At 33.5% G+C, this 25,295-nt stretch overlaps 1 protein-coding gene across 22 annotated transcripts in view; it reads right to left on the bottom strand.

Moving 5' to 3' along the window:
- SYNE1 (spectrin repeat containing nuclear envelope protein 1) overlaps positions 1 to 25,295 on the bottom strand; it is a 567,155-nt gene that overhangs the window by 192,465 nt on the left and 349,395 nt on the right. For all 22 annotated transcript variants that reach the window (XM_031937596.1, XM_031937595.1, XM_031937611.1 and 19 more), the window contains 9 exons: positions 23,260 to 23,412; positions 22,824 to 22,991; positions 20,546 to 20,722; positions 16,231 to 16,377; positions 13,714 to 13,839; positions 11,845 to 12,021; positions 6,558 to 6,823; positions 2,137 to 4,297; positions 50 to 387 (listed from right to left, as the gene is read on the bottom strand). In XM_031937596.1, the coding sequence (XP_031793456.1) occupies positions 50 to 387; positions 2,137 to 4,297; positions 6,558 to 6,823; positions 11,845 to 12,021; positions 13,714 to 13,839; positions 16,231 to 16,377; positions 20,546 to 20,722; positions 22,824 to 22,991; positions 23,260 to 23,412 (3,713 nt within the window). The remainder of the gene's footprint in view (positions 1 to 49; positions 388 to 2,136; positions 4,298 to 6,557; positions 6,824 to 11,844; positions 12,022 to 13,713; positions 13,840 to 16,230; positions 16,378 to 20,545; positions 20,723 to 22,823; positions 22,992 to 23,259; positions 23,413 to 25,295) is intronic.

Genomic DNA, 25,295 nt, shown 5'->3' with positions numbered 1-25,295 from the left:
AATTGAAAAAAAAAAAAACACAAACAAATCACGAAAAACAAAGAGATACCTTTGCAATAGGTCTAATTGAATTTGGGATTCCTGAATGACTGTCTTGCCCTTTTCTTCTAAGGAAGTCACTTTCTGCAGCAGTTCTTCCTTTCCAGTGGTTTTGATAAATGGTTCTAATTTAGAAAGCAAACCTTGAAGTTCTGCCAGATGACTATGGAATTCATTTTCAGTGCTGAAAAATTCCATGTGGCTTCTTAGGTTCTCCTCTGAGCCCTCTACATCCAATCCACTGCCTGCCATCTGTAATAACTCTTGAGCATCCTCAAGCCAGTCTTTTGCTGTCTGAAATACTTGGTAATACTTCTGACACAATTTATATACTTTAGTCAATGTAGCCTATAAAAACAACAATTGCAGATAAAGTAAATTCAATGATTTAAGAATAAATAATGACTGAGTTAAAATGGATAAAACTATTATAATATCACTCATATACTTAGGTGATTCCATAATGTGCAACAAAATAAACTTCAGAATATATTAATCATTCAACAAGTCAATTTTCCAACAACTTCAAGCAACCATAACTGTCTTTTGAATAAGATGTGTTTTTTACACATACTGATAGTACAGAGATAATCCCTAAAAAGGAAGCAGTGTCATAAACCTTAGATAAGAACTGATGAAATGAAGAAGGGAAGACCATGCTCAACAATTCATTGTGGTTAGCTTGTTGGCCAATTTGAAAAAAAAAATAATGCTCTTAATGCTTGGCAATGCTTACAAAAACCAAGTTTCTGTGCAAATGCTTCAGTGAAATTACCAAAAAAAAAAAAAAAGCTTTAAAGACTGAAGATTTATAAAATGAAACAAAAAAATGTGGGTAAAATGAAGTTACGAAGTAGTATTGACTGATGTAACAGGAATTAAAAGCTAAACAATCATAGGATTTAGAGATCATTTAATCAAATTCCACCATTTCCTTGAGAGCTATTATTGTGAAGGGGTATAGAGAAATTGTCTTGCAGTTAAAAGGTAATAAAGAGGAGTCTGTACTAATGCAGTAGTCAGTAATGTACAACTAGGTGTATGAAAAAAATTATTCTAGAAATAGGTAGATTTCTGACTTTGTATAGTGTGCCTTAATCTCTTGTCCAGTGACCTAATGCTAACCAAAAAAATTTTAAAAGGCTTTACAATTTATTTTTCAAACAAAAAAACAGGTTTAATTGAACTGCTAGTTTATTTCTAATTTGGGAGCTATGTGATTCCAAGATAGACACAACATCAGGAGGCTCAGTATTCTTAGTGAAAATAAATTAATGAACTAGAAAATTGCAGAGCACTTGGAAGGCTTGCCAAAATTTATTGTGGCCAATGTCTTGAAATAACATGCTCAGAATTTTAGGAAAAAACCTAGCCAACTGTGCTTATATGTGCTAATATAGCAGGTGGCTCAATGGATAGATTAGAATCAAGACTGAAAGTCTTGAATACAAACTTCCCCTCAAAAGGACAGGATTAAAAAGAAGGAAAAAAAGGAAAAGATAACAAAATGATATATATTGAAATGAATAGTCAGTAATCAAGAATGTGAATGTGATAAGTTCACCTATAAAAGGGAAGTTGATAGCAAAATGGATCAGAAACTAGAACTCACAATATGTGGTTTACAAGAAACCATCTTGAAGCAAATATCCACACAGAATTAAAATAAAGGTTTGGAGCAGAATCTATTGTGCTTTAGCTAAAGTAAAAAAAAAAAAAAAATGGCAAGGATAGTAAGCATAATTTCAGACAAAGCAAATGCAAAAATAGACCTAATTAAACGAAATAAGTAGGGAAACTACATTTTGTTTAAAGCACCGTAGACAAAGAAGTAATATCACTACTAAATATAAAGGCACCAAACCACATAGTATTCAAATTCTTAAAGAAAAAATCAAATAAGTTACAGGAGGAAATATTAGTGACAGACCTCAACTTTCCCCTCTCAGAGACATACAAATCCAATTATAAAATATATTTTTAAGAAGGATATTTCTGATGATCCATACAAAGCTTCTGAAAAGAAATATTCAATGGAAGCTTAATACATAAACACCTGCATCAACAAATATAGTACGTATAACACTATATACTGACCTGTCTAGTTCGTATGGCTTCCTGAACTTCATCATCTAGTTCAGAGAGTTCAGCCAGGGTATTTTCTAAGTCAGCAGAAATTAGTTCCTTTGCTTTCAAAAATTTTTCCTTTTCTTTACTACTCAGTGCATTCATTATTCTGAGGCTGGACTGAACCTCTTCTTGGTGAATCTGAACCTTTCGGATTTCCTCTTGGATACTCTGAAGTTTCATATCTAAGCATATTGTTCCATTAAGTTCTGCTTTCACATGTCTTAGCCAATCAAGTGAGCGGCAGATTTCAGTCTGAAAATCTATGCTTTGAACAAGTCGACTTTCACATTCCATTACCGTCTCACTAATGCCTGAAGTCAGCAATGTGAGCTCCTCTTGCCATGCCTTAACCTGTTGATTTGCCTTCTCATAAGCCAAGGGGTCAAGATTTGGAGAAAGGTCTTCAAGATGCTCAGTTACTCTCTTAAGAAGGATTCCTGAATCTTGAAGGCTTCCTGCCAGTGAATGGTAAGTTTTCAGTTTTTCTTCTGCAGGAAGAGTTTCCTCATTCACTTTTGTTTGCTCTTTCTTTACAGCTTCCAGCTGTTTTTTTAGCTGATGGCACATTTCTTCATATTCCTGATAAGCACTTGTCATGTCTTCTAATAAGTTAACCCTTTGTTCTGTTTGTCTTTTCAGCTTGTGATACAGAGTAACAAGTTTGAGCATCTCATCTGGCTGCCATGGCTGACCTGTGCTACGAAAACCCTCCTTTTTTTGGTTTAGCTCATCTACTGCTGCCCCAAGACTTAAAATTTCTCCAAGAAGAACTCTGCAAGCTTCCTGAAGAGACAAGGCTTCTTGGGTTGACAGAATAGTGGGGACTTTGTTCATATTTACAAACTGGTCTTCCAGATCACTTAGAGATTGGGAAGTCAATTCAATCAAGGAGGAATATTCTTTCCGAGCAAGGATAGCTTCTTGTACCTTGTAGAACTTATCTTTAGCCAAGGCCACAACAACATTAAATTGCTGGGGCAAAGAATTCAGCTTTTCATCGAGGTAGGAATGGTCCATCTCATTAAGTGAGGGCAAAATTGCTTGTCCAGTTCTTTGGAGAGTCAGCAGAAGATTTTCAAATTCAGGAGATTGTTCAAGAAGGCACTGATATTTTGCCAATTGGGCATAAAGCTCATTACTACCATTCATTAAGTTTATTTCAGGAAATGTAATGATATCTGCTTGTTTCAGCCAATGACAAGTTTTATCAAAATCCTCCTTAAAATGCTTCCTAGAAACCAAATTCTTTTCCAATTCTTGTAATCTCTGGCTACACTTCTGTAAAACAGTGTCATAGATGCCCTGGAGTTCCTGAAGCTTGCTTAATACTTCATTCTTTTCTTGATCTGTTGCTTCCTTCATTAAATCACGCCCTTGAGCCCAAAGACCAGTGACTTCATGCTGATAGGTTCTTAGGCTGGCTTGGGCACTCTTACAGGTCTTGACCTGCTTACTAACATCATCTGGCAATAGGCAAATGTGTTCATGGAACATGATCTTTCTTTCATGCTGCTGAATTTGACTGCTAGCCTGAAACACTGCCATGAGAAACTGGGTCTTCTCAGATAATGCCTTATTTAAGTGTTTTCTTCTTTGACCCACTAAATCACTGAGGCAAGTGACATGACATTGTGCATCAGAGAGTACCTTCTGGATTTGTTGTCTTTCATTGAGGCCTAAATCAACCATCACTCTGTCAGCATCCTTGATGAGTGATTTTAAGGTCATCTGTTTAGACTCTAGTTCACTGCAAATGGCAAGATGATCCATAAGCAAATTCTGAGCTAGATCTGGGGGAGGGCTCTGCTTCAGTGCTTCAACTATGCCAGGCTGCTGCTCTTCAGCCCACTCCATTAGCTCCTGAAATCTGGATTGCACCAAATTTAGCTCCTCTAAAGTTGTGACTGACAATTGGATTTTTCTCTTAACAAGATCTTCAAGCTGAAACCAACGTTGTTCAAAATGGCTCGTCTGTTCTTTGACTAATTCTTTGTCATCTAGATTCAAGTGATCTATCATTTTCTGTTTCTGGTCTTTTAGGTCTTCAATAATATGCTTTTTTTCTTGCAATGCCAATGTTAACTTTTTCAAAGACTCAAGGTGCACAGTTGTACTCTCAGCATCTGATCTGTAAATAAAATGGCAAATGTACAATCAGGTAAGTATGCTCATGCAGTATCTAAGAACTTTCATATTCAGTTCAAATAGTTTTATATTATTATTTCTTCCAATTATATATGTTTAATTATTGAAAAGAAAATAGTATAATAAATAACTTTAAGGTGGGCCCTTTGATTGCCTTTTGATAATTATCCAAAAGCTTTCCATGCCCTAAGTTAAATGTGTTTCTCCAGTCTAATTTCATACTCTTCGCCTTTGTGTATTCTATATTCAGTTCAGTTGGATTCAATAAATATTTATTAAATATTTAATGTGTACAGAACATGGTGCTAAGGACTGAGAAGATTAAAGTTTAGATAATACAAAGTCTCTGACCTTATAAAGCTCGCTAGTCACTAAAGGGATAGGTCAAAAAGAAAGATAACCAAAAAACCCCTAGAAATTTCTGAAAAAAGTGATTTTTAAGGTCTGAAAAGGAAAAACTTATTACCAGCTAAAGCAATAAAGAGAAATTGGAATTTAGACTGAGCCTTGAAAAAGGATAGGTAAAGGGGGAGCTAGATGGCACAGTGAATAGCGCACCAGTCCTGAAGTCAGGAGGACCTGAGTTCAAATGTGACCTCAGACAGTAAACACTTCCTAGCTATGTGATCCTGGGTCATGTAACCTCAATTAACCCAGCAAACCAAAAAATTGTATTGTGAAGGATAGGTAGGAATTCAATAATTTAAGGGAAGAGTGAAGAAGAACCTTCCAAATATTAGATAGTGTGTAAGCAAGATTTGGAAAAGCAAAGAGCAAAGTATATTCAGGGAACTGAATGCTGGAAGAGTCAGGAAGGGTAGTATTTTACTAAATTAAGTTTGGCAAAGCAGTGGAGATCCCTAAAGTGAAGCAGAAGAGTTTGAATTTTACCTAGGGGAAATAGGATGTCATTACAACATTTGAGCAGAGATTTCTATAAAAAGAACAGAATGCAGAGGTAAGGGTAGAAGACAGAGGGAAGAGCCCATTAAGAGATAATTGCAGTGATACAGATGAGTGATAATTAATTCTATACCAAAGTAACGGCCATGGGAATAAAGAGAAGGTGGCATGTGCCAAAAAAAAAAAAGGAGAGAATTCACTTGGTAAGTGATGAGAGATCTGAGAAATTGAGGTCTATATAGAGTCTATATACTCTATATTTAGTTTAAATATAAATATAATGTTATATGCATGTATATATGTATGAATATATAGTATGTGTATGTACATATGTACATCTGTTTGTTTATATGTATGTGTAAACACACACATAATAACATCAAGGTTTGGTACAGTATTTTGGTGAATGGTGGTGATAATCATAGAAATAATGAAAACACAGAGAGAAATAGTAATTTATTATCATTCCCCAAAATGCTATCTGTGCAAATATGGGGATGAGGTATAACTGGAACTTTGCAGTAGAGATATTCTTTCAGCAGGGGGGATTCTAGATTCATAGTTTAAAATTAAACCATGGATTTTGGACTTTCCACTATACTGTTTTATTTCACTTTGGCATGAGAATTTATGTAAGAATAAACAGGAAAATTGTGAGCCAGGCATTGTACTTACTCCTCTAGAAAGAAAGAGAAACACAAGGTGATAAAATTATAACAAAACACATATTGGCCAAGGTGATGCAGCCAGAGTGAATCCTTATGCTTCATGAAGTCAAAAACTGTTTTTTATCCTCCTTTCTATACCATATGGTTCTTTGCAAATTATAGCAATTAAAAAAAAATCCTGACTGAATGCAGGAATCATGTTATATTAAAACATCCCTTCTCTCAATTTAAAATTAAAAAATCATGCTGTACTCTGGAAGAGAAAAAAACCATAATCTTAGCTACCAGGGAAATTGAGACTGGATTTTTTCCCCCCATGGCAAAATTCTTTATTGACCAGTCAGAGAAAACTTAATTACACCAAAGCTCAGAAATAAAATTGTTTACAAGGAGCTAAGTCACTGAAACAATAAATAACAGTAAAAGATGGAAGTACTAAAAAAGCTTTATCTGGGAAGGGCTGAGCTGCACTAGTTGATAGCAAGTGGGCTAAAATGGTAAACACCTAGGTTGCTTGAGAAAGGGGGAAGATAGACTAGATCTGAAACAAAGCACATCAAAACAAACAAATATTTTTAAAAAGATAGAAGAAAAAATGTTCTTAACTAAGATAAGAATTCAATTCTATTTTGTAAAACCTTTTAATCTTATCCTGAAGTAGAACTTCTTTACCTGGCCAACTTGTCCCACTCTTTTGTAAATTTCTCTAAAAAAACTTCAACCACATTCATACGGTCATGGTAATCTCTGGTCCTTTGAAGATCTTCTTCTCTTTGCAAAAGTAGATTGTTGGTCTGTAGGCAGAGATCTATCCATTGATTACTTAAATGATTTATTTCCTTGTGTTCAGGCGATTCTTGCCCTTGTGTTAGCTTATTCACCTTTTCAGTAACAACTGTTATGGCTGCCTGTTTGGATTGTAGCTTCTTAACAAATTCCTGAAGGATAAAGAGGTAAAATTAATTTCAAACATTTGCTTATTAAATAGATGAATTATAGGTTCAGAAGGGCCTAAAACATTACATTTATGAAAATAATTAAATTAAACTCATAATAGAAAATATAATCTATAAAGATCAGCCTTTACTAGATAAAACAATTTCTCTCTGTTTAAAATTTTAATCAGAAAATTAATCAGAAGAGTCTAGAAAGGCATTGTTTTGAATTGGGAGGGAAACTGTGTTCCCTTTAAGATTATCACTCTGAAACTGTGTTCCCTTTACTGAAACTGTTCCCTTTAAAATTAAAATTGTGTCCTCTTTTTGATCTGAGAGATCAGGATCTTCCAGGTTCCAAGGAGTCTAGAGAGAGGGCCCATCTTCCCAAGATGAGAGAAGTAACACTATTCAAGGGCAAATCATCTCCCATTGATCTTTTTGAAATTCTAAATTCTCATTCAATTGAGAAATCCTGGTCTGATCAGCTCAGGCTGTCCAGCGGGAGGAGGGGGTAGGAATATAACAGATTTCCTTAAACTCACTCCTTGCAGAGGCCCAAGCAATTTGCTATTACATTGCCCATTGAGAAAGCATTCTTTTCTCAATGCCAGACTCCATTTCCCTAATAGGACTTTGCCACAATAGAAGTCAATCTCTTAGCAAATTAGTTCCTATCTAACAATAAACTTTCATTTTTGCAAATAATATTTCAGGATAAGTGAATTCTTTCACTTTGAACTTGCGGCCAACCAAAAGGGGACTTAAACAACTCTCTTATTGCTATTAACCTCATCACCACTGGGAATCGAGGGGATAAAACCTCATCATTTTGATTTTAGGACAAACAATCATATATTTCAAAGGGGAAATTTGAGGAAATTTTATATTCAGCAAAAAAATTCAGCTTCAACATTTAAGACACAAAAAAGCAGGCTACTATCTCAGGATCTACAGAAGATATAGTATACCCACACATATTCAATCAATCATTTAACAAGCATTTCTTAAATGTCTACAATGTTTTAGACACTCAGAATTGGGGACAGAAAGACAAAAAATGAAATTGTTGTTCCTCTCAAGAAATTACAGTCTATGGAGAAAAATATTTGCTGTAATTTGATATATTCAATATAAGTATTAGTGAATTTCAGAGCAAGAAGCATTAGGAGGAAGTGCAGGAAAAGTCACAGGTTAAGTATTGGCCCCTTAGCTAAGGTGTAAAAGAGAGCATAAGTTCTAGGAAGGAGGATTGAAATAGGAGTTCATAGAAGAAAAAAATGAGAGGAATACATTATAAGTCTAGGGAGCATCCTATACAAAAGCATAGGCTTGGCAGATGGAATTCTGTTCAATATATCTGCTGTTGAGGGACATTAGATAAGAAAGTTTGACTGGATCACTGAGTATGTAAAGGATGGGGAAAGTGTAAATAAATCCACAAGGTAGGCTAGAGTCAGATGGCAAAGCATATTTTCTTTTAAGCTTTGATGTAACTTTTTTGAAAATTCACTTTAAAAACTTTTATGAAATAGTAATAATATATAATAATATGATCTCAATAGGAGAGATGGCAAGCTATATATACAGGATAAACCGAAAATAATCTACAGAGGGAATTAAGAGGGATCAGTAAAGACTCCATATAGAAGGTAGAAATTTAGCTATTACTTAAAGGAAGGTTAGGAAGCCAGTAAATAGAGATAAAGAGGAGATCATTCCAGGTATGGTGAACAGCTAGCAAAAATGCCCTGATTAGGAAGATGGAGTATTTGGTTTAAAGAACAACTATCATTGGCGTGCATATTGTATGAATGTCGGGAATAAGGAGGGACTCTAAGGTGTAATAAGACTGGAAAAGTGGAGGAGGTTAGCTTATGAAGGGCTTTGAACTTCAAAATGAAGCTTTTCTTATGTGACCCTGGAATTGACAGAGGAACTAAAGTTTTTTGAATAGCGGAGTGATGTGGTCTGCCTTGAACTTTAGGAAAATCACTTTGTTTGCTAAGTGGAAGATGGATTGGAGTCAGGAGAGGTGAGATCATCTCAGACTATTACAAGATCCTATGTATTTAACTATGAGGAAACAAGGACCCAAACCAAAGTAGAGGCAGTGTTGGAGGAAAGAAAAGCACCATGCGCAAGACACAGTGAAGGTGAACTTAACAAGCAAAAGATGTAACATGAGAAATAAGAGACCAAGAGAAGTGAAGGAAAATTTGGTCAAATCCAATTCATTTTGACTGGGATGGGGGAGTTGAACTCTGAAACTGTGTTCCCTTTAATCTGTAAAATAATCACTCTGAAACTGTGTCCCCATTGAGCTATAAAAGAAGGGAGATTCGAGGTCTCAAACTCCAGAGAGTCTGTGAGGTGGCATACTTTACAGATGGGCCATTTCTAAGGCAAATCACCCCTCATTGATATTTTGAGGTAGCTGGATCCCCATTCAGGAAATTCCAAATTCTGGAAAAATCCTTCAAAGTCATTTCATTCAAATGTTCTGATAATCAGCTCAAACTGTCCCCAGTCCCCAAGATCTGCTCATAAAATAAGTTTCTATTAACACATTCTTTGCAAATCTCCTCATTAAGAGATTTGTCTACTCAGAGAGAGCTTCTTAGTGAAAAATAAACCTTCCTTTTTGCCGCTGATTTTGGGATTCGTGAATTCTTTCACATTTGGACCTGCATCTCTGAGAAGAGAGGATCTCTCCCCCTTCCCATACCACATCAATTTCAACAAGCATTTATTGAACTCCTACCATTTTTCAGACACCTTACTAGATGATGATGAAACAAAGAACACAGTGAGGTGGGGATAAAGTTGAGGAAAAAGGTAGCAGAATTTAGACAAAGAAAAGTGTCAAGGAAGTCAACAGAGTCCTCTGTGGCATCAAAGATTACCATTAGAATTTGTAATGTAAGGAAAACAAGTATGAAAAGCAGGACTATTTGCAAACTATAGAATCTTACCCATTCAAGAATTCCAACTCAGATTTTTGTTTTTTGTATTAAGTGCCATTTTATACATCATATCTAATATCTTTAGAAAATAGATAACTCTGATTAAACCCAATGAAAACTAAAACAATAGTATCATTGGTTGATAAAAATCAAAGGACATGAGATACCCTATCAAACGACACAAAATTCCCATTTGTTTCAGGAAATGTGCTTTGTGAGATGAATAAAAATGGTGTTGATTAATGCAAAGAATATAAAAAAAATGTTGTTTCTTTTCATGGTATGTTTTCATGGTATTCTAATAGAATCCCCATTAGATTCTAGTCTTTTCCACTATATAATGAAACTGAAATCAATGGTTAGTTGTAAATAGAAATAAGAATGTTATTGTTATTTAGTCATTTTTCAATCATGCCCAACTCTTCATGAACCCATTTCGGCTTTTCTTGGCAAAGATACTGGATTCAGGAGAAAAGATAGGGACCCTTTATTTAATTGCTATCCAAAACTCACCAAAAAAACCACACAAATAAATAAATAATAAAACAACAAAACAAACAAATAAAAATCTCCTTCCAGAAGCACAGATCTTTTCTGCAATTCTCTGGATTTATAAAATTCTCTAAAGCCCTGATAATGTTAAGTGATTTGATTAGGGTAACAAAGCTAAAGTTTTTTGAATAGCGGACTGATGTGGTCTGCCTTGAACTTTAGGAAAATCACTTTGTTTGATAAGTGGAAGATGGATTGGAGTCAAGAGAGATGAGATCATCTCAGACTATTACAAGATCCTATATATCTAGGAATAAGGATGGAACCTGTCTTTCTGGATCCAAAGCTGACTCTCTATCCCTTATGTTGCACTGCTTTTTCCATAAAAACATTATATTCAATAATTATGGTAGATGTATAGTAGGGCTAAATGCTGCAGAAATTTTAGAACATGAACAATACACTCAAAAATATCACATTTGTTTATGAACTGATCTCTCATGCCACCAATTCCTCTGAATTCTAAAGTAAATAGTCATCTTTTTTAAATGCATGAATTTAAGTGGTAATAAGTGGCAAACAAAGAAAACAGTGAAGTCCGACATGGCAGAGGAAGGACAGTATATGTGAAAAGCAAAACTATTTGGCCCTGCAAGCTACAGAGTTTGCCCTTTCTTCCCCCATCCTCCAAGATCTCCAAGGCAGACTTGTTTGTACAAAGTCCCATTTGACATACTGTTGCTAGGACTAGACACTTTACTACATTAGCCCACAAATTACTATGAATTTTTTCCCTATGAAGCATTAGTCGAAGAAAACAACACAGATTATTTATTAGTAACAATAATAAAAAGTATGTTTTGTTGTTTTGTAGAAATGTTAGTTTATGCTTTTGAGAATTTTTTTTTCATTTTTCTTTATAGTTTGTCATTTCAAAGCATTGTTCAAGGTTAAAGTAAAGACATTCATTAGATATAGAATTTTCAGGAAAATGACAGTTTGGGAAGGACATTTGAGGCTATACAATCATTTTCTAATTCATATAAATTTCTTAGAATAATTTTATTTTCCATTTTAATCATAATGCAGGTTAAAATTAAAATATGACTATTTCAACTCACATTTGAAAGGCTTAAGTAAAGAAATACATTAAATGTGATAGATAAGTAGTTCTGTGGCTCCTCATTACAGGTCAAGGATTACACCTCAGTTTCTCTTTTGTTGAACTTAAAGGTCAAATAAAATATGAACTCATTCCATTATACTTTCATAATTTATCTAAGGATTAATTACCAATATTTTTAGAGAGGATCTGTGATATAAGAGAATGGGATTTAGATTTGAAGTTAGAAGATTTGGTTTGCATAATGGCTCTATTAGTCACTAAATCTCTGCAAATCATGTGTAAAATGAAGGGTTTGCACTAAATGAAATCTATATACTTTTCAAGCTCTAAATCCTATTATAAACACTGAATGTATTACCATGTTAAAATGATATTCTCCTTTCAAAACATGTCAATAACCTGTATAATGCCTTACAGAAAAAAAAAAAATAACTGTTTACCTTTACTTGGGAAACCATATTTTGTGCAATATTTAACTCCAATTCAGCCTGCCTCCTCTTCATATTCTGCAGCTGTTGATCTGCATCCTGGAAATAAATCCAAAGCTCTGCCTTCATTTGTTTAATCTCTTCCCAGCCCTGAGTTAAACTCTGTGAGTTTGTTATCTTCTGTTCAAACTAAAAAAAAAAAAAAAAAAAAAAAAAAAAAAAAAAAAGCAGCACAGGCAGGCAATTAAAAATAAAACAATTATATAAAGATCTTCATATGTTGTAAAATACACTATCAGCCCACCCACATAATAAAATGTGTAGATATAAAGCTACATAAAGAACTTCATTAAAATTACCCTTTTGGAAATGTTCAATAAAAAAGTGAAAACATATGGTGAAGATATAGACAATTACCTTAAACTTGGTAAAGTGGCTATTGGAATCTTTTCATATCTTAATCTACATAACCTACTGATAAAAAGTTTTGGAGATTTGGAAGAAGTCTTTTTCATCTTGCTACAATCCCTTATCATGTCTTCTATCATCCTTTGTTATACATAATTAATACAGGGGACAAAACAAGGGGAGTAGTAATGCTTTCCAGATCATCATTTCTGAACTGATTGAAAAGAGATTTCACCTGTTTTTCAAGTAAAGCAACTGGATAACATTAAATTTTGGGTCTCCAGAAGGTTTTACTTAAGTGGCTCTATATATTTGGCAGGTCCATTTTATTTTTTTATTTATATTTCTATGTATATATATATATATATATATATATATATATATATATATATATATATTCTCCTAAGGTTCTGATGAGCTTTCATCATTGTGGCTTGGATCAGAACACATTTTTTAAATTATATGAATTTGCATATTTCCTAATTCTGCATGCCTACTGTTTCATTGAATTTGTATGACTCTAGAATGAATTAGAGAAGTCTTCAAAATACTCGTGTTTTTTGTTTGTTTGTTTGTTTGTTTTAGTTTTAATGATCTATTCACAAAAAAATATTAAAAGAAAGTTAATAGTGAAATTTATGTGGTGAAACTTTATCTTTATATATTTGGTAGAAATTTAACTGTTTTTTTCAGCTGAAAAATTTCATTTAAAACATTTCTTCTGCCAATATGGATCTGGTATAAAATCTTTTAAAAGATTTTCAAAACAAGCATTACAGAACTATTTCTCCTGATGATAAAGATACACTAGAAACTAGATTTTTATAAAAGTTGTTTTTGATTCTATATGACACTTGAAAACAACCTAACGCAACAGAGCTAGTCGACTAATCACCAGTGATTCAGTTTAACAAAGTTTTTCTTGAAAGTGATTGTATGATCTTGTGATGAAGAGAGCCATCTACACCCAGAGAGGGGACTGTGGGAAAGAATGTGGGAAAGAAAATCTGAAATCCAAGGCTATGCAAGGGTCAATATTGTCAAATTATCCATGCATGAAAATAAAAAGCTTTAAACATTAACAAATATATATACAAATAAATAATATAAAGTGTATGTAAATATATGCAACATAAATCAAGAATTAGTAAGTATTTTATCCCTGAATACTGACAGAACCAATTAGGAAAGACAGAAATGGAGAAAAAAATAGAAATAATGAAAGATGACCAACTTTTTAAAAAAAGAACTAAGGATTCTATAAATTCTGCTAGGGGGCAGATTGCTACCACTTTTCAGGTATCTCTCATTAATAGTAATGTTATGATCTCTTAACTTAAAATGAAATACACCTTCATCATTAGGATAACTACAAGTCAAAAATAAGACACATCTAGAAAGGTAATTTCGTTAAAACCCATAATTTTGTAAATGCATTTTAAAACTATTGTAAGCCCTGTAATCATTTTGTACCATTTGCTTTGTCTGTTGGATGTCCTTTGCTGTTGTTTTCACTGAAGAGTTAGACAAATCACACATGGAACACAGAAGATCTAAGTAAGTTCTGGCTTGTTCTTGCAGAGCTCTGAAATGTTTCACCTGAAAAAAACAAGGGCCAGAGTAAAAGAAGTATATTTTTTTTGTCCCTGACCATCCAGGTCCTTCTCTATGCTGCATTCTGTTGCATTCACCTTCACTCTCTCTCTTCCATAGTCTCTGTTCCAAATGTACCTTATGTCCCTTTTGAATAAGCTTTAAATGCCAAAGAGAGTTTTTTATATTTGATTTTGCAGGTTAACAGTGAGCCTCTACATTTTACTAAGCAGTGATGTGACATGCTCAAATGTACCCTTTGGAAAATTACATGTGGATTTTTTACCTTTTTTCCCTGGAATCTAATCTCCTTAAGCTGTTGTCCTATTTATTTCTTCCCTTATAAGGTAAAATTTCTTTAAAGCCTACTACAGTTGGTACCTCTTTTTCTTCTCTTCTTTTCATTGGCTGTCCCCATACCTAGAATGTTCTTCCCTTTCCTTGCCTTTCTGACTTCTTTCAAGATTCAGCTCTTTCTTATTCCAGTCCATTCCTCTGCAACAATGCAAGTATCTTTTCTCTAAAAGTCTCTCCCATTTACAATGTATATTCTTGCATGTAGTTATATGTATATTTTCTTTTCCTTTAGAAGGTGAATTCCTTGTGTAGGAAGCATGTTTTTGATTTAGGATTCATCTGCATAGAGATGATAATTGAATCCATGGAAGATAACATGATCACTTCTTTGGAGTATAAATAGAAAATGAGAAGACAGTACAGGGTACAGTATTGTGGCTTACCTGTAGTCAGTGAGTATGAAACAGATGAGGATCCAGCCATGGAAATATAAGACAACAAGGAGAGAAAGGTAATAAAGAGTCACTTCCTTTCATTATTATCTAGTATGAATCACTATCATTTAGCATATTAATTTCATGAATTTATGATAGGCAACAATGTTCATCCATATCTGGAACAGTATTATTTATACAATCAAATTCTTCTAAATGTAAAGTTCTGACTGGATGAATTACAAGGAAAGACAATTAAAAAAAATCTGCTCACATGCACAATACAAAACAAATTAAAAAAAAAAATGCAACAAAACCTGACTAAGTCATGCAGTAACAACTGTTTGAGTCTGGTGGCAAGCCAAGGAATTCTTCCCAAATAATTTTTCACCAAATTAACTGCACAGGCACAAGTTATCTGCTTCAATTTTTGTTGTTATTATTTTAAAGATATTTTTAAAATCCTGGGGGAGGATAGAATCTGTTAACATTATTTTACAAGGAAAAAACTGTGGCTGGACACCAGCAAGAATGAATGTAATTAAAAGTCAATCAGTCAACTAGTATTTGCTAGGCACTGCACTGAGGAGGCAAGGAAAGGCAAAAGAGAGTCCCTGCTCTCAAGGAAATTACAGTCTAATAAGGGAGACAACATTTAAAAAAAAACTATAAACAAGATGTAGACAAGTTAAAATCGGAAATATCAACAGAAAGAAGGTGCTAGTATTATTAGGAGAAGAAAGGTCATTTGCAGAAGTGGAAAGCACATAATTTAAAAAGTTAGGAATTGGAACATAGAGTGTTATGCAAGTAAAAGTAAGGAAGCCAATGTCACTGAATATCAGAATATGTTGGATGGTAATGATGGTGAAGGGGACAGATAATAGAGGATTTAAAAATCCAACCAGAAGATTTTTATATTTGATTTGGGAGATAATAGGGAACCTCTGGAATTTATTAAAGATGAAGATAATATGAGAAGACCCATGCATTAGGAGAATTAAGTTGACATCTAATTGTAGGATGGATTGTAGCAAGGAGAGACTTAAGGCAATGAGACTAAGAAATTATTACAATAATTCATGCAGGAGGTGATGAGATCCTGCATCTGGCTGTGGTATAAGAGGAAAGAAGTGAGACTTAAATGAAAAATGTTGTCAAAGTAAAATCAAGAGAACTTGAAATGTAATTGGATATGAACAATGAAAAAGAGGGTGAGGAGTAGAAGATGACATATGGGTTGAAAACCCATATGGTGGCTGAGGGAATGATGACACCTTCACCAGTACTAGGTAAGTTAGGGGTCAGCTGAGGGGAGATAATAATTTCAGTTTCAGATATGAAAAGTTTAAGATTGCTAAAGGACTTCAGGTTTATTATCATATAGGCAGTTGGAAAGGCAAAACTGGGTCAGGAGAGAGGTTAGACCTAGATAAAAAAATATGAGAATCATCTGCAGAGACAGAATAATTGAACCAATGGGAGCTGCTGAGATTCCCAAGTTAAATAATATAGGGAGATAAAAGAAAAGGGTTCAGGATAGAGTCCTGTAGACATCCACAATTGATGCTCATGACCTTGATGAAGATTCAGCAAAGGATAAAGAAGTCATTACATGAGTGGGGTGCTTTTGTTTTCCCAGATTACTTAAATAAATATATATTACCTGCTTAACTGCCTCTGCTCTACTCAAAGGTGGATGGGGACTTGGCTTTAAATCTGGTTGAACTGTAGCAAGCCATGCCTGGCATTGTTGCAAGGTGTCCTGCCGGCTGACATATTTCTGAAGCTCATGTTCCAAGCTCTGGTAAACCTAAGTCAAAATAAGAGGAAAAAAATAGAATATCAGCAACTTAAGGATACGCAAATTCTCCATGACAGGCATTTTAGCAGGTGCTAATAGATAGTTTGTTGATTAATCAACTGATTTACTGAGATTTTAAGAGTTAAAATAATCACAAAGTCTCATGGAATTAAGCAGGATAATTAACTATGAACTGTCTTCATTTCTAACCTTGCTAGAATATCTTTAAATCACAAAAATTTATAAATACGTCTTTTGTTTTTCAGACCAGATACTGCCTTTCTTAGTGCAAAACTGTTTGCTGTAGAGTCAAAGAGAAGAGAGTATATTCAGCAACTTTGAAGCACTTTATGCTATGGCAACAATTTACAAAACAAAATACCACATTGCACTCAATTCTTTCTCCCTTTCTATCCCTACTTGAAACACAACAAAGCAGAATTAGAAATACGAAATTTCAGAATTGGGAGGGACTGAGAAGCTATTCAGTACATTCATTCATATACTCATTCTTCCTCAAAATTCTTGATAGATAGTGAAAAGTGTTCTGCTTTCTTAGTGCTTTCTTCACAGAATAGTCCATTCCATTTTTCTATAGCTAATAGTTAAGAAGCTCTTAGACTAACCTGAAATTAGTCTCCCTATGACTTCCACTAAATGATATCCATTCTATATTCCAAAATACTTCATAGAACTATGCCTTCCTCTTTCTTAAATTCTTTAATTATTTCAGGGCAGTAAGCATGACTCCTGCCTTTTTTCTTCTACATAAGAAGTACTCTTAATATCTCTACCTGATCCATATATGACACAATTTCCAGATCTCTCACCATTATGGTTATACCATTAGGATACAGACTTCTATGTTAATGTTCTTCCCAAAATATGATATTAATGTTCTTAAATTAACAGAGCACTATAGATATGACATGACCAGTAAGTACATGGTGGAATGATTTGTTCTGGATACTACATTTCCATTAAAGTAGTCTACGACCATGCCAGTCTGTTAGCAACTATGTCAAACTACTGGCTCTAGTTGGAACTGGTACATAACTAAAAGTCTCAGGAATTTTTCACATAAAATGTGGTCAAATGAGGTCTCCCTAAGTCCTTTGCTTACATAATTTTTCTTAGCCTGAACAAAGTATTTTAGTTATCATCATTAAATTTAATCTCACTAGTTTCAACCTGTCATTGTTGATCAACTCATCAAAGATATTTTAAAATTTTGATCCTGTCATCAAATTTATTAGCTTTATCTGTTAGTTTTATAAAATGCATGAATTGGATATAAGTGCATTTTGCAATTTCGTTTAAATTGCTGATAAACAGAATAAAGCCAAAGACAGAATCTTCATATGTATCAGTGAAGTCTTCTTTATAGCCAACATCAATGCATTAAAACTCTAAGAAGAAAATTTCTCAGCCAGTTATATAGGGATTTATTTAATTATTCTATCATTCATTCTACCTGAGAGATTTGTTCAAATTCTTTTTCAAAGATCCTTCAACAACTGACAAACATATTATCCAGAAGAAGGCAATGTGTCCTGAAAGAATATAGTAGGGACAAAAAGGGGCAATAACTGGAGAATCCCTCTAGTGCCCCCTAATTGCCTCTATGCTTTGAAGTCATTCCCCTACACCCTTATCTCCCTCTCAAAAAACAAACGACCAAAAACCTGGCTCATTCTGCTACAAGGAAGAAGCTGTATCATGTGATAATGACATAAATTCAGAGGTGAAAGACTGAAAGACAAAACCTGGATTGCCAATTACTGCCTTGGACTGGTCACTTAACCTTTCCTGGCCTCAATTTCCTTATTTGTAAAATGAAGGAGTTGGACTAGCTGACCTCTAAGGTGTATTCCAGCCCTATTATCTGTGATTCTAAAGACAATAGCAGAAAAATTCCAAAATAAATACCAATAATATTAATGCCTCCCTTGAATTTAATATATAATCTGTATAATTCTATGTTAATTACTTCCATCTTGAAATTCCATTCTCTTGCTCTTTTTATTGAACTAACACTTTCTGAAATCAAGATAGACTAAATTTATGGTAGTCTTACTAACCTGGTGACTTATTTTGAAAAGAAATTATGGCAAGTAGTTTTTAGTGGACCCTTCCTGGACATAGCGAGCATCACATTATTTCCTATATTCTCAGAAACCATATATTTAATTATCTATTTTAGAATTTTCCTGATTGTTGACTTGGTACAATAGATAGAATGCTAAGCCTAGAGTAAAGAAGACTCCTTTTTCTAAGTATAAATCTGGCCTTAGACCCTTACTACCTGTATAACTTTGGGCAAGTCACTTAACCCTGTTTGCTTCAGTTCTTCTGTAAAATGAGCTGGAGAAGGAAATGGCAACAGCTTTAGTATCTTTGTCAAGAAAGCCCCCAATGGGGTCATGAAAAGTCAAACATGACTGAAATGATTAAGCAACAAACAACAACAACATTATTTAAGAATATTAGTTTAAAGAAATTTTATTTTTGTCCTATATGACGATCAGAGCAGTCCTTATACAATTCAAGTCTTTTTCTACTTCATCTCTTAGGGATGAGATCACTTCTACAAACTCTTTTAAGAACAATTTGGGACCAATGATTTGAATTCATTTAAAATGACTGCATCCATTAACTGTCTTCTCACATATTTAAAGTTTGAATTCTCTTTTTATTTCTGTTTTTCTGGTTATTTCTGTTATTTCTGGTTTGACAAATATCTTCTGTATTGTAGAAGACAGACATACCAATAAATTAGAGAATAATTATATCTTTCTTTCTATTAATCTGTTAATTTCCATAAACACCAGACCAATCCTTTCCTTACTCTTTTATTCAGAATAACTAAAATCTGTTTGGTGGTCTTTCACAATAGACCCTCTTCAAATTCTCAGCAATTTATGCCATTCTTTCAAGAAAAGTACCTATGTTCTTGTCTTCATAAGTTCTTTTTATTTCTTTTTCACTGTAATTTTTCAGACATATGAGGATTTCATTACTTTTATCATTGACTATAAAAATATAACAGTCTTAGATTATACTCAAAGAATCATAATATAGTCCCAGGCTCTCTCTGTGTCTATTTCCCTATTTGCTTGTCTCTCTCCCTCTTTGTCTTTGCCTCTGTCTCTGTCTCTCTGTCTTCTTTAATTGTATTACATATTAGAGTGTTTCACAAAAGTATCATTCTTCTTCTGCTTTCCAACTTCTATTTCCTTCCAAGCTTGTCATTTTTGCAAAAACAACCATCTTCCTTTTACCTAAATTTAACTAAGGGGCCTCTTTGTGAAATTTTGTTTTTTGTTTTTTTTCTTTTTAAGATTTTATGATTTGATCGGCTTAAAGAGCTTACAGTCATGAATTTCTTGTAGCTATAAAGATTATTTCCCATCTTTACAACATATTGTTATTAATGTTTTAGATGGATTTAGGTGAATTAAATCTTCGATCTTTGGTAGGACAGACTTAATATACACTTAATTTCATTTTTGTGTAAGTAAAATTAATATACTTATTTTTCTAAATTTTTTCCTAAATTTTTCTAAATCTAATCTATCTAACATTTATTTTCTGTTTGGTTATTTATTTTCAAAGCATTTCTGAAGTCAGTTTTTAAAGAAATACTCAGCAATGTCATGTACAAAATTATACTTGATGTCGCTGTTAACATGCTGTTAGTATGTAGTAAAATGTCAGCTATATATTAAATTTCAAAATTTAATGATTACTTTTAAATGAGGGGATGAGCTACTATTTCAATACTATAAGGAAATGGAAAAACTGGGAGGCACAAGGTATGTATGTATGTATAAGAATATATATGTATATATATATAATACACACACACACACACACACACACACACACACACCACTGGCTGGTTTGGTGCTGCCAAACCAATCAGTAAACTCAGTAAGGGAAAGTCACAGCAATTAAGTTAGAAGTTAGAATTTTATTGTTTAGGCAATTCAGTTAAAAAGGTAGCTCATTAGCTCTGTGAACACCATCCCTGTATAATCTGTTTTCTTGCCTTTAGACTGGATTCTTACCAAAAGTTTCCCAAAGACATAAAATCTATCCTATTTTAAAATCACTAGATTACAATCCTCTCTCAATTATTCATAATATTTATTTAAAGTTACTCTGGTAAACTTACTCTTTGTGCAGTACTGCAAATAGCAGAGTAACTATCCTTTGTACCCTGTAAATGGGCTTGTACATTTTGTTTAAGCTTGGCTTGAAGCTGGTCTGCACAATGACTGATCAGATGATCTCCTTTAGTTTTCAGATCATTCAAACGGTCTTCAAATCCTGCAATCTCTTCCATCATAGCCTAGGAATAAAATAAAATAAATGGTCCTATGACAATCTGTAAATGCTTTTCTTCTCATTGATAAATGGCATCACATTATGCCCCTACCCACCATCCAACAATCTAGATTATTATTTTTGAATGTAAAGTAGATGTTTAACTAGCAAATTCTCCTTTTCAGAGATAATAGTTCACTAAAGGAAATAATGAGCCTTCCTTAGGCCTTAGACTTTAGTGAGTCAAAAATCTTAAGAGAAAAATGGCCAATATATTAAATTATTGGTTCCTAATAATAAAAAAAAAATGTTATTCCTTTATCACTGTCATTTAAAGCATTAATTCATTTATAAGTTAATTTTACTCTGCTGAAAAGCTTTATATCTCATATTCAATGTAATATTGACTATTTTGTCAGTCTGAAATTTAGCAAACATTTAAGGACTTAATATATAGAGTCAATCAGGATTACAAAGGTGATGCAAAATCCATATCTTACTCTTCAAGAAGCTTATAGCTTAGTAGAGGGAACATGCCAAATATATGGATAAAAATGAAAGGAAGTAGAATTAGATAAAAAAACAAGTGGTAAAAGAAAATTCAGTCAGAACAATTAAAAAACAAACTACAAGAAATGATATCTAAGTGAGGAATGAAATTAAGAAAAAAAATGTCTATAGGTCAAAACAGAAGTGAATTCCAAACAGAAGTGAGAATTTATGTAAAAGCCCAAGAAGAGAGAGTGCATGGTGGCCTAAAGAAAAAAATTAACAGTTCAGTTTATTAAAAATAGAGAGTTCATGAAGTGAATTTCAATATAATGATGTTGGAAAATAAGCTGGGTTGGAATCAGATTTTGGAGATTTTCAAATGCCAGGTTTAATGTAAGTGTATTTTATCCTCTGTGGTAGAGATCTTTGAACACAGGATTATCATAATCACATGTGTACCTTAAGATTTTTATTAAGATTGCCATTTGAAATAAGGATTGGAGAAGAAAAAATACAGGAGAGAGGGAAACCAGTGAAGATTTTAATAAAATAATTTAGTTAAGAAGTAAAGGGAGGGGCAGCTAGGTGGCTCAATGGTAGAGCACCAGCCCTGAAGTCAGGAGGACTTGAGTTCAAATGTGATCTCAAACACTTAACATTTCCTGTTTGTGTGACTCTGGGCAAATCACTTAATTCCAATTGCCTCAGCAATAACCAAATAACTAAATAAATAGATAGATAAACAAATAAATGAATAAATAGATAAATAAACAAAGATAAAGGGAGATGAAATAATGAGGTTCTTATGGGATTGTCATTCCAAATGTCAAAACACTAGAAATGAATATGAAGAGAAAAGTATTTGATTTTATATTAAACTTGTAAATGAGTCCTACCTCTTGGATTCAGTGATATGTATATACGTATATAAAATGTTATAAAATTGGCAGCTTTGTGCCATTGAGGAAGGAAATAGCAAAATAAAGGAAATAAACTCAGATAATGCAGGTAAAACTAACAGATGAAGGAGAAAGGGAGAGGGAAGAGTTAAAGATGTGATCCTACATAATTGAAAATCTGTTCATGATGTCAGATAAATTAGGGAACAATACTTTAGAAATAAAGAAATCCATTATGAAGTATTCAAATGCATCATGGAAAATCATATTTTTTCTATATTTTTCTGTATCTGAAATTTCAGAAGAATAATGTTTGACAAATTATGTATTTTGACATAAGTGAATCTCTCTGGAGCTTACAGCAATGTAAAAGTATGATGGGTATAAGACTTAGAAATCAGAAACTTGGCTTTGATTCAAAATCCAGCTATACCACTTTTTAGCCATGTTAAATTAAACAGTAAGACAAAAAAGAAAGAAAGAGAAAAAAGTAAAGGAAGGAAGGAAGGAAGAAAAAAGAAAGAAAAATGAAGGAAAAAAGAAGGAAAATAAAAACAAAATTTAAATGAACTCAATTTTCAAATTTGTAAAACAAGCAAATTAGACCATCTGCTCTCTAATGTGATCTTAACCCACAAACCTGTGTTTGTTTAATTTTTTAAAGATGCCAATAGATATGTCTATCTGTGATCATTGAAGGAATTCTCATCACAACTGTCCACATGCCAGGCATACCTTGTGACTGGCCAGCTGCTGGGTGATTGTTTCTAAGCTGCTCATTTCCATGAGGTCTGGTGTGACCAGTCTGCCAGACATCTGTAACAGCCACTTTTCTACTTCCTGAAGCTCATTATTATATTCTTCATGTTCTTTCACTTTTATCTCCAGGCTCATCACATGCTCCTGATGATTCCAAATATCAAAACATTACAGATCAGTGGGAAGAGAGAAGTATTCAAAATTATATTAAGTTTGTAAATGAGCCCTACTTCTTGAATTGAATATTATGCACATATATATAAATGACATAAAATAGGCAGTTAGGTGCTGCTGAGGAAGGAAATAGCAAACCCCTCCCTTATCTTTACCAAGAAAAGAAGAAAAAAAATGGGAGTTTATTTTCATGGTAAATAACAAGATTAAATCTGATAGTTTTCCCATTCTCTCTTACCTTTCCTGCATTGCAAAGGTCCTGGTAATCAGTTTGAAGTTTCTGGATTTTATCTTTTATAGTAACATCTGGTACCAGTTCCAAAAGGGCTTCTCCTTTTTCATTTATAGATTTTACTGATGGTTCATGGGATAGCACCATCTGTTGGATTGACTGAATGTGCAAAAAGAACAAAGAAGATAGTGAATATGTATGTATACACACACAAATGCATGTTTACATATGGCATAAATGATACTGAAATAATTCTGAAGAAGTTTCATTCTGCTTAAAGATTATCTTCTAGAGGCCTATGGACTTTATATCTATCAATCCATTTCTGTATTTCAATATAATTGGTTTTCTTTGTAATCCTACAGATTTTATTTTATGCATTTTATAACATTATTCAGAGAAAGGGACAATAGGTTTAACTAGAATTCTCATAAAGATCGATGACACAAAATATTGAACTCCTAATCGATTTAAACTGATGAATACTATTAATGCAATAAGGAAAGAAAAATGATTGTATAATACAAGACTGTGAGCACTATAAAAAAAAAGTTTTCTATTTCTTTTAGGGCCTGTAAGAGTAACAGAAATCAGGTACTTATAATTTTTAATTAAAATAAAACAAAACAAAACAAACAACAACAAAAAATCAGATGATATCATCACTTGCTTCTTTATCTTCAATTTTATGAGGTCCCCTAAACTTCTCTGTTCATAGCCAACAATATCATTTCCTCTTTCAATGGAATTGAATTTTTCCAGTATGAGTTGTCTTATCTCTTCCCACCATGCCTGAGACCTTGACTATATTAGTTCATCCTTTCCTCTATTTTTAGAAAAAAAGATAGTTGGCTGAGGTTAACCCTACCATCTGTGTTCTTAGTCCCACACAATCCTGCATCTCTAGGACTTTCCATTAACATTCTCTTCACTAGCTCTTAGACATCTGCTGATGTATGCACAAGATAACATTCTGAAGCACCTACAATGTGCAGAGCCACCCACAAAATCCTACTCCAATGTCTTACAACACAGAAGTGGGCATGGGCTTTTAAGGGCTATGTCAGTAGAAAATATGACAGGTGGCACAATGCTGGAAAGGTTTCAATTTTGGACTAGGCTATTGACTTTGAAGACAAAGTCTATTGACTTTGAAGCAACCTAACTAGGGAAATGAATTCATCTGCAAGAGACTATCCTCTAATGATAAATGTTGGAGGGGATATGGGAAAAGTGGGACACTAACATACTGGTGGAGTTGTGAAATGATCCAATCATTCTGGAGAGCAATCTGGAATTATACCCAAAGGACTATAAAACTGTGACCTAGCAGTGCTATTACTGAGTCTGAATCCCAAGGAAATCATAAAGGAGAGAAAAGGACCCACATGTGCAAAAATGTTTGCAGCAGCTCTTTTTGTAGTACTAAAGAATTGGAAAAGGAATGGATGCACATCAGGAATCACTGAACAAGTTATGGTACATGGAGGTAATGGAATATTATTGTTTTATAAAAAATGATGAACAGGCTGATTATACGAAGGCTTGGAAAGATTTACATGAATTGATGCTGAGAGAAATAAACAGAACCAGGAATACATTGTATTCCAGCAAGAATGTACAGTGATCAACTATGAAAGAGTTGATTCTTCTCAGTAGTTCAGTGATCCAAAGGAATCCCAATAGACTTTGGACAGAAAATGTCATCTGCATCTAGAAAAATAACTAAGGAGACTGAATACAAATCAATACTATGTTCACTTCTTTTTCCTGTTTTTTTTAATCTCTCCCATGGTTTTTCCTCTTTGCTCTGACTTTTCTCTCTCAAAATAATTCATAAAACAATGTATATTAAAAATAAACAAAAAATTTTTTAAAAAAGATACTATCCTCCAAGGCAGGAGTGTATAATTTCTGTGTCGTGACCTTCTTTGGCAGTCTGGTTATGGAAGTCTATTGACCCTTTCCTAAAATAATGTTTTTTAAATGTACAGAATAAAAATAGTCAATTATGCTGAAATGTAGTTGTAAAGAAAAAAATA

The sequence above is a fragment of the Sarcophilus harrisii genome, chromosome 4 (assembly GCF_902635505.1).
Source record: "Sarcophilus harrisii chromosome 4, mSarHar1.11, whole genome shotgun sequence".
NCBI classification, from domain to species: domain Eukaryota; kingdom Metazoa; phylum Chordata; class Mammalia; order Dasyuromorphia; family Dasyuridae; genus Sarcophilus; species Sarcophilus harrisii.
The sequence above is the reverse complement of the archived record's forward strand: the minus strand, read 5'-3'. Positions and strand labels throughout refer to the sequence as shown.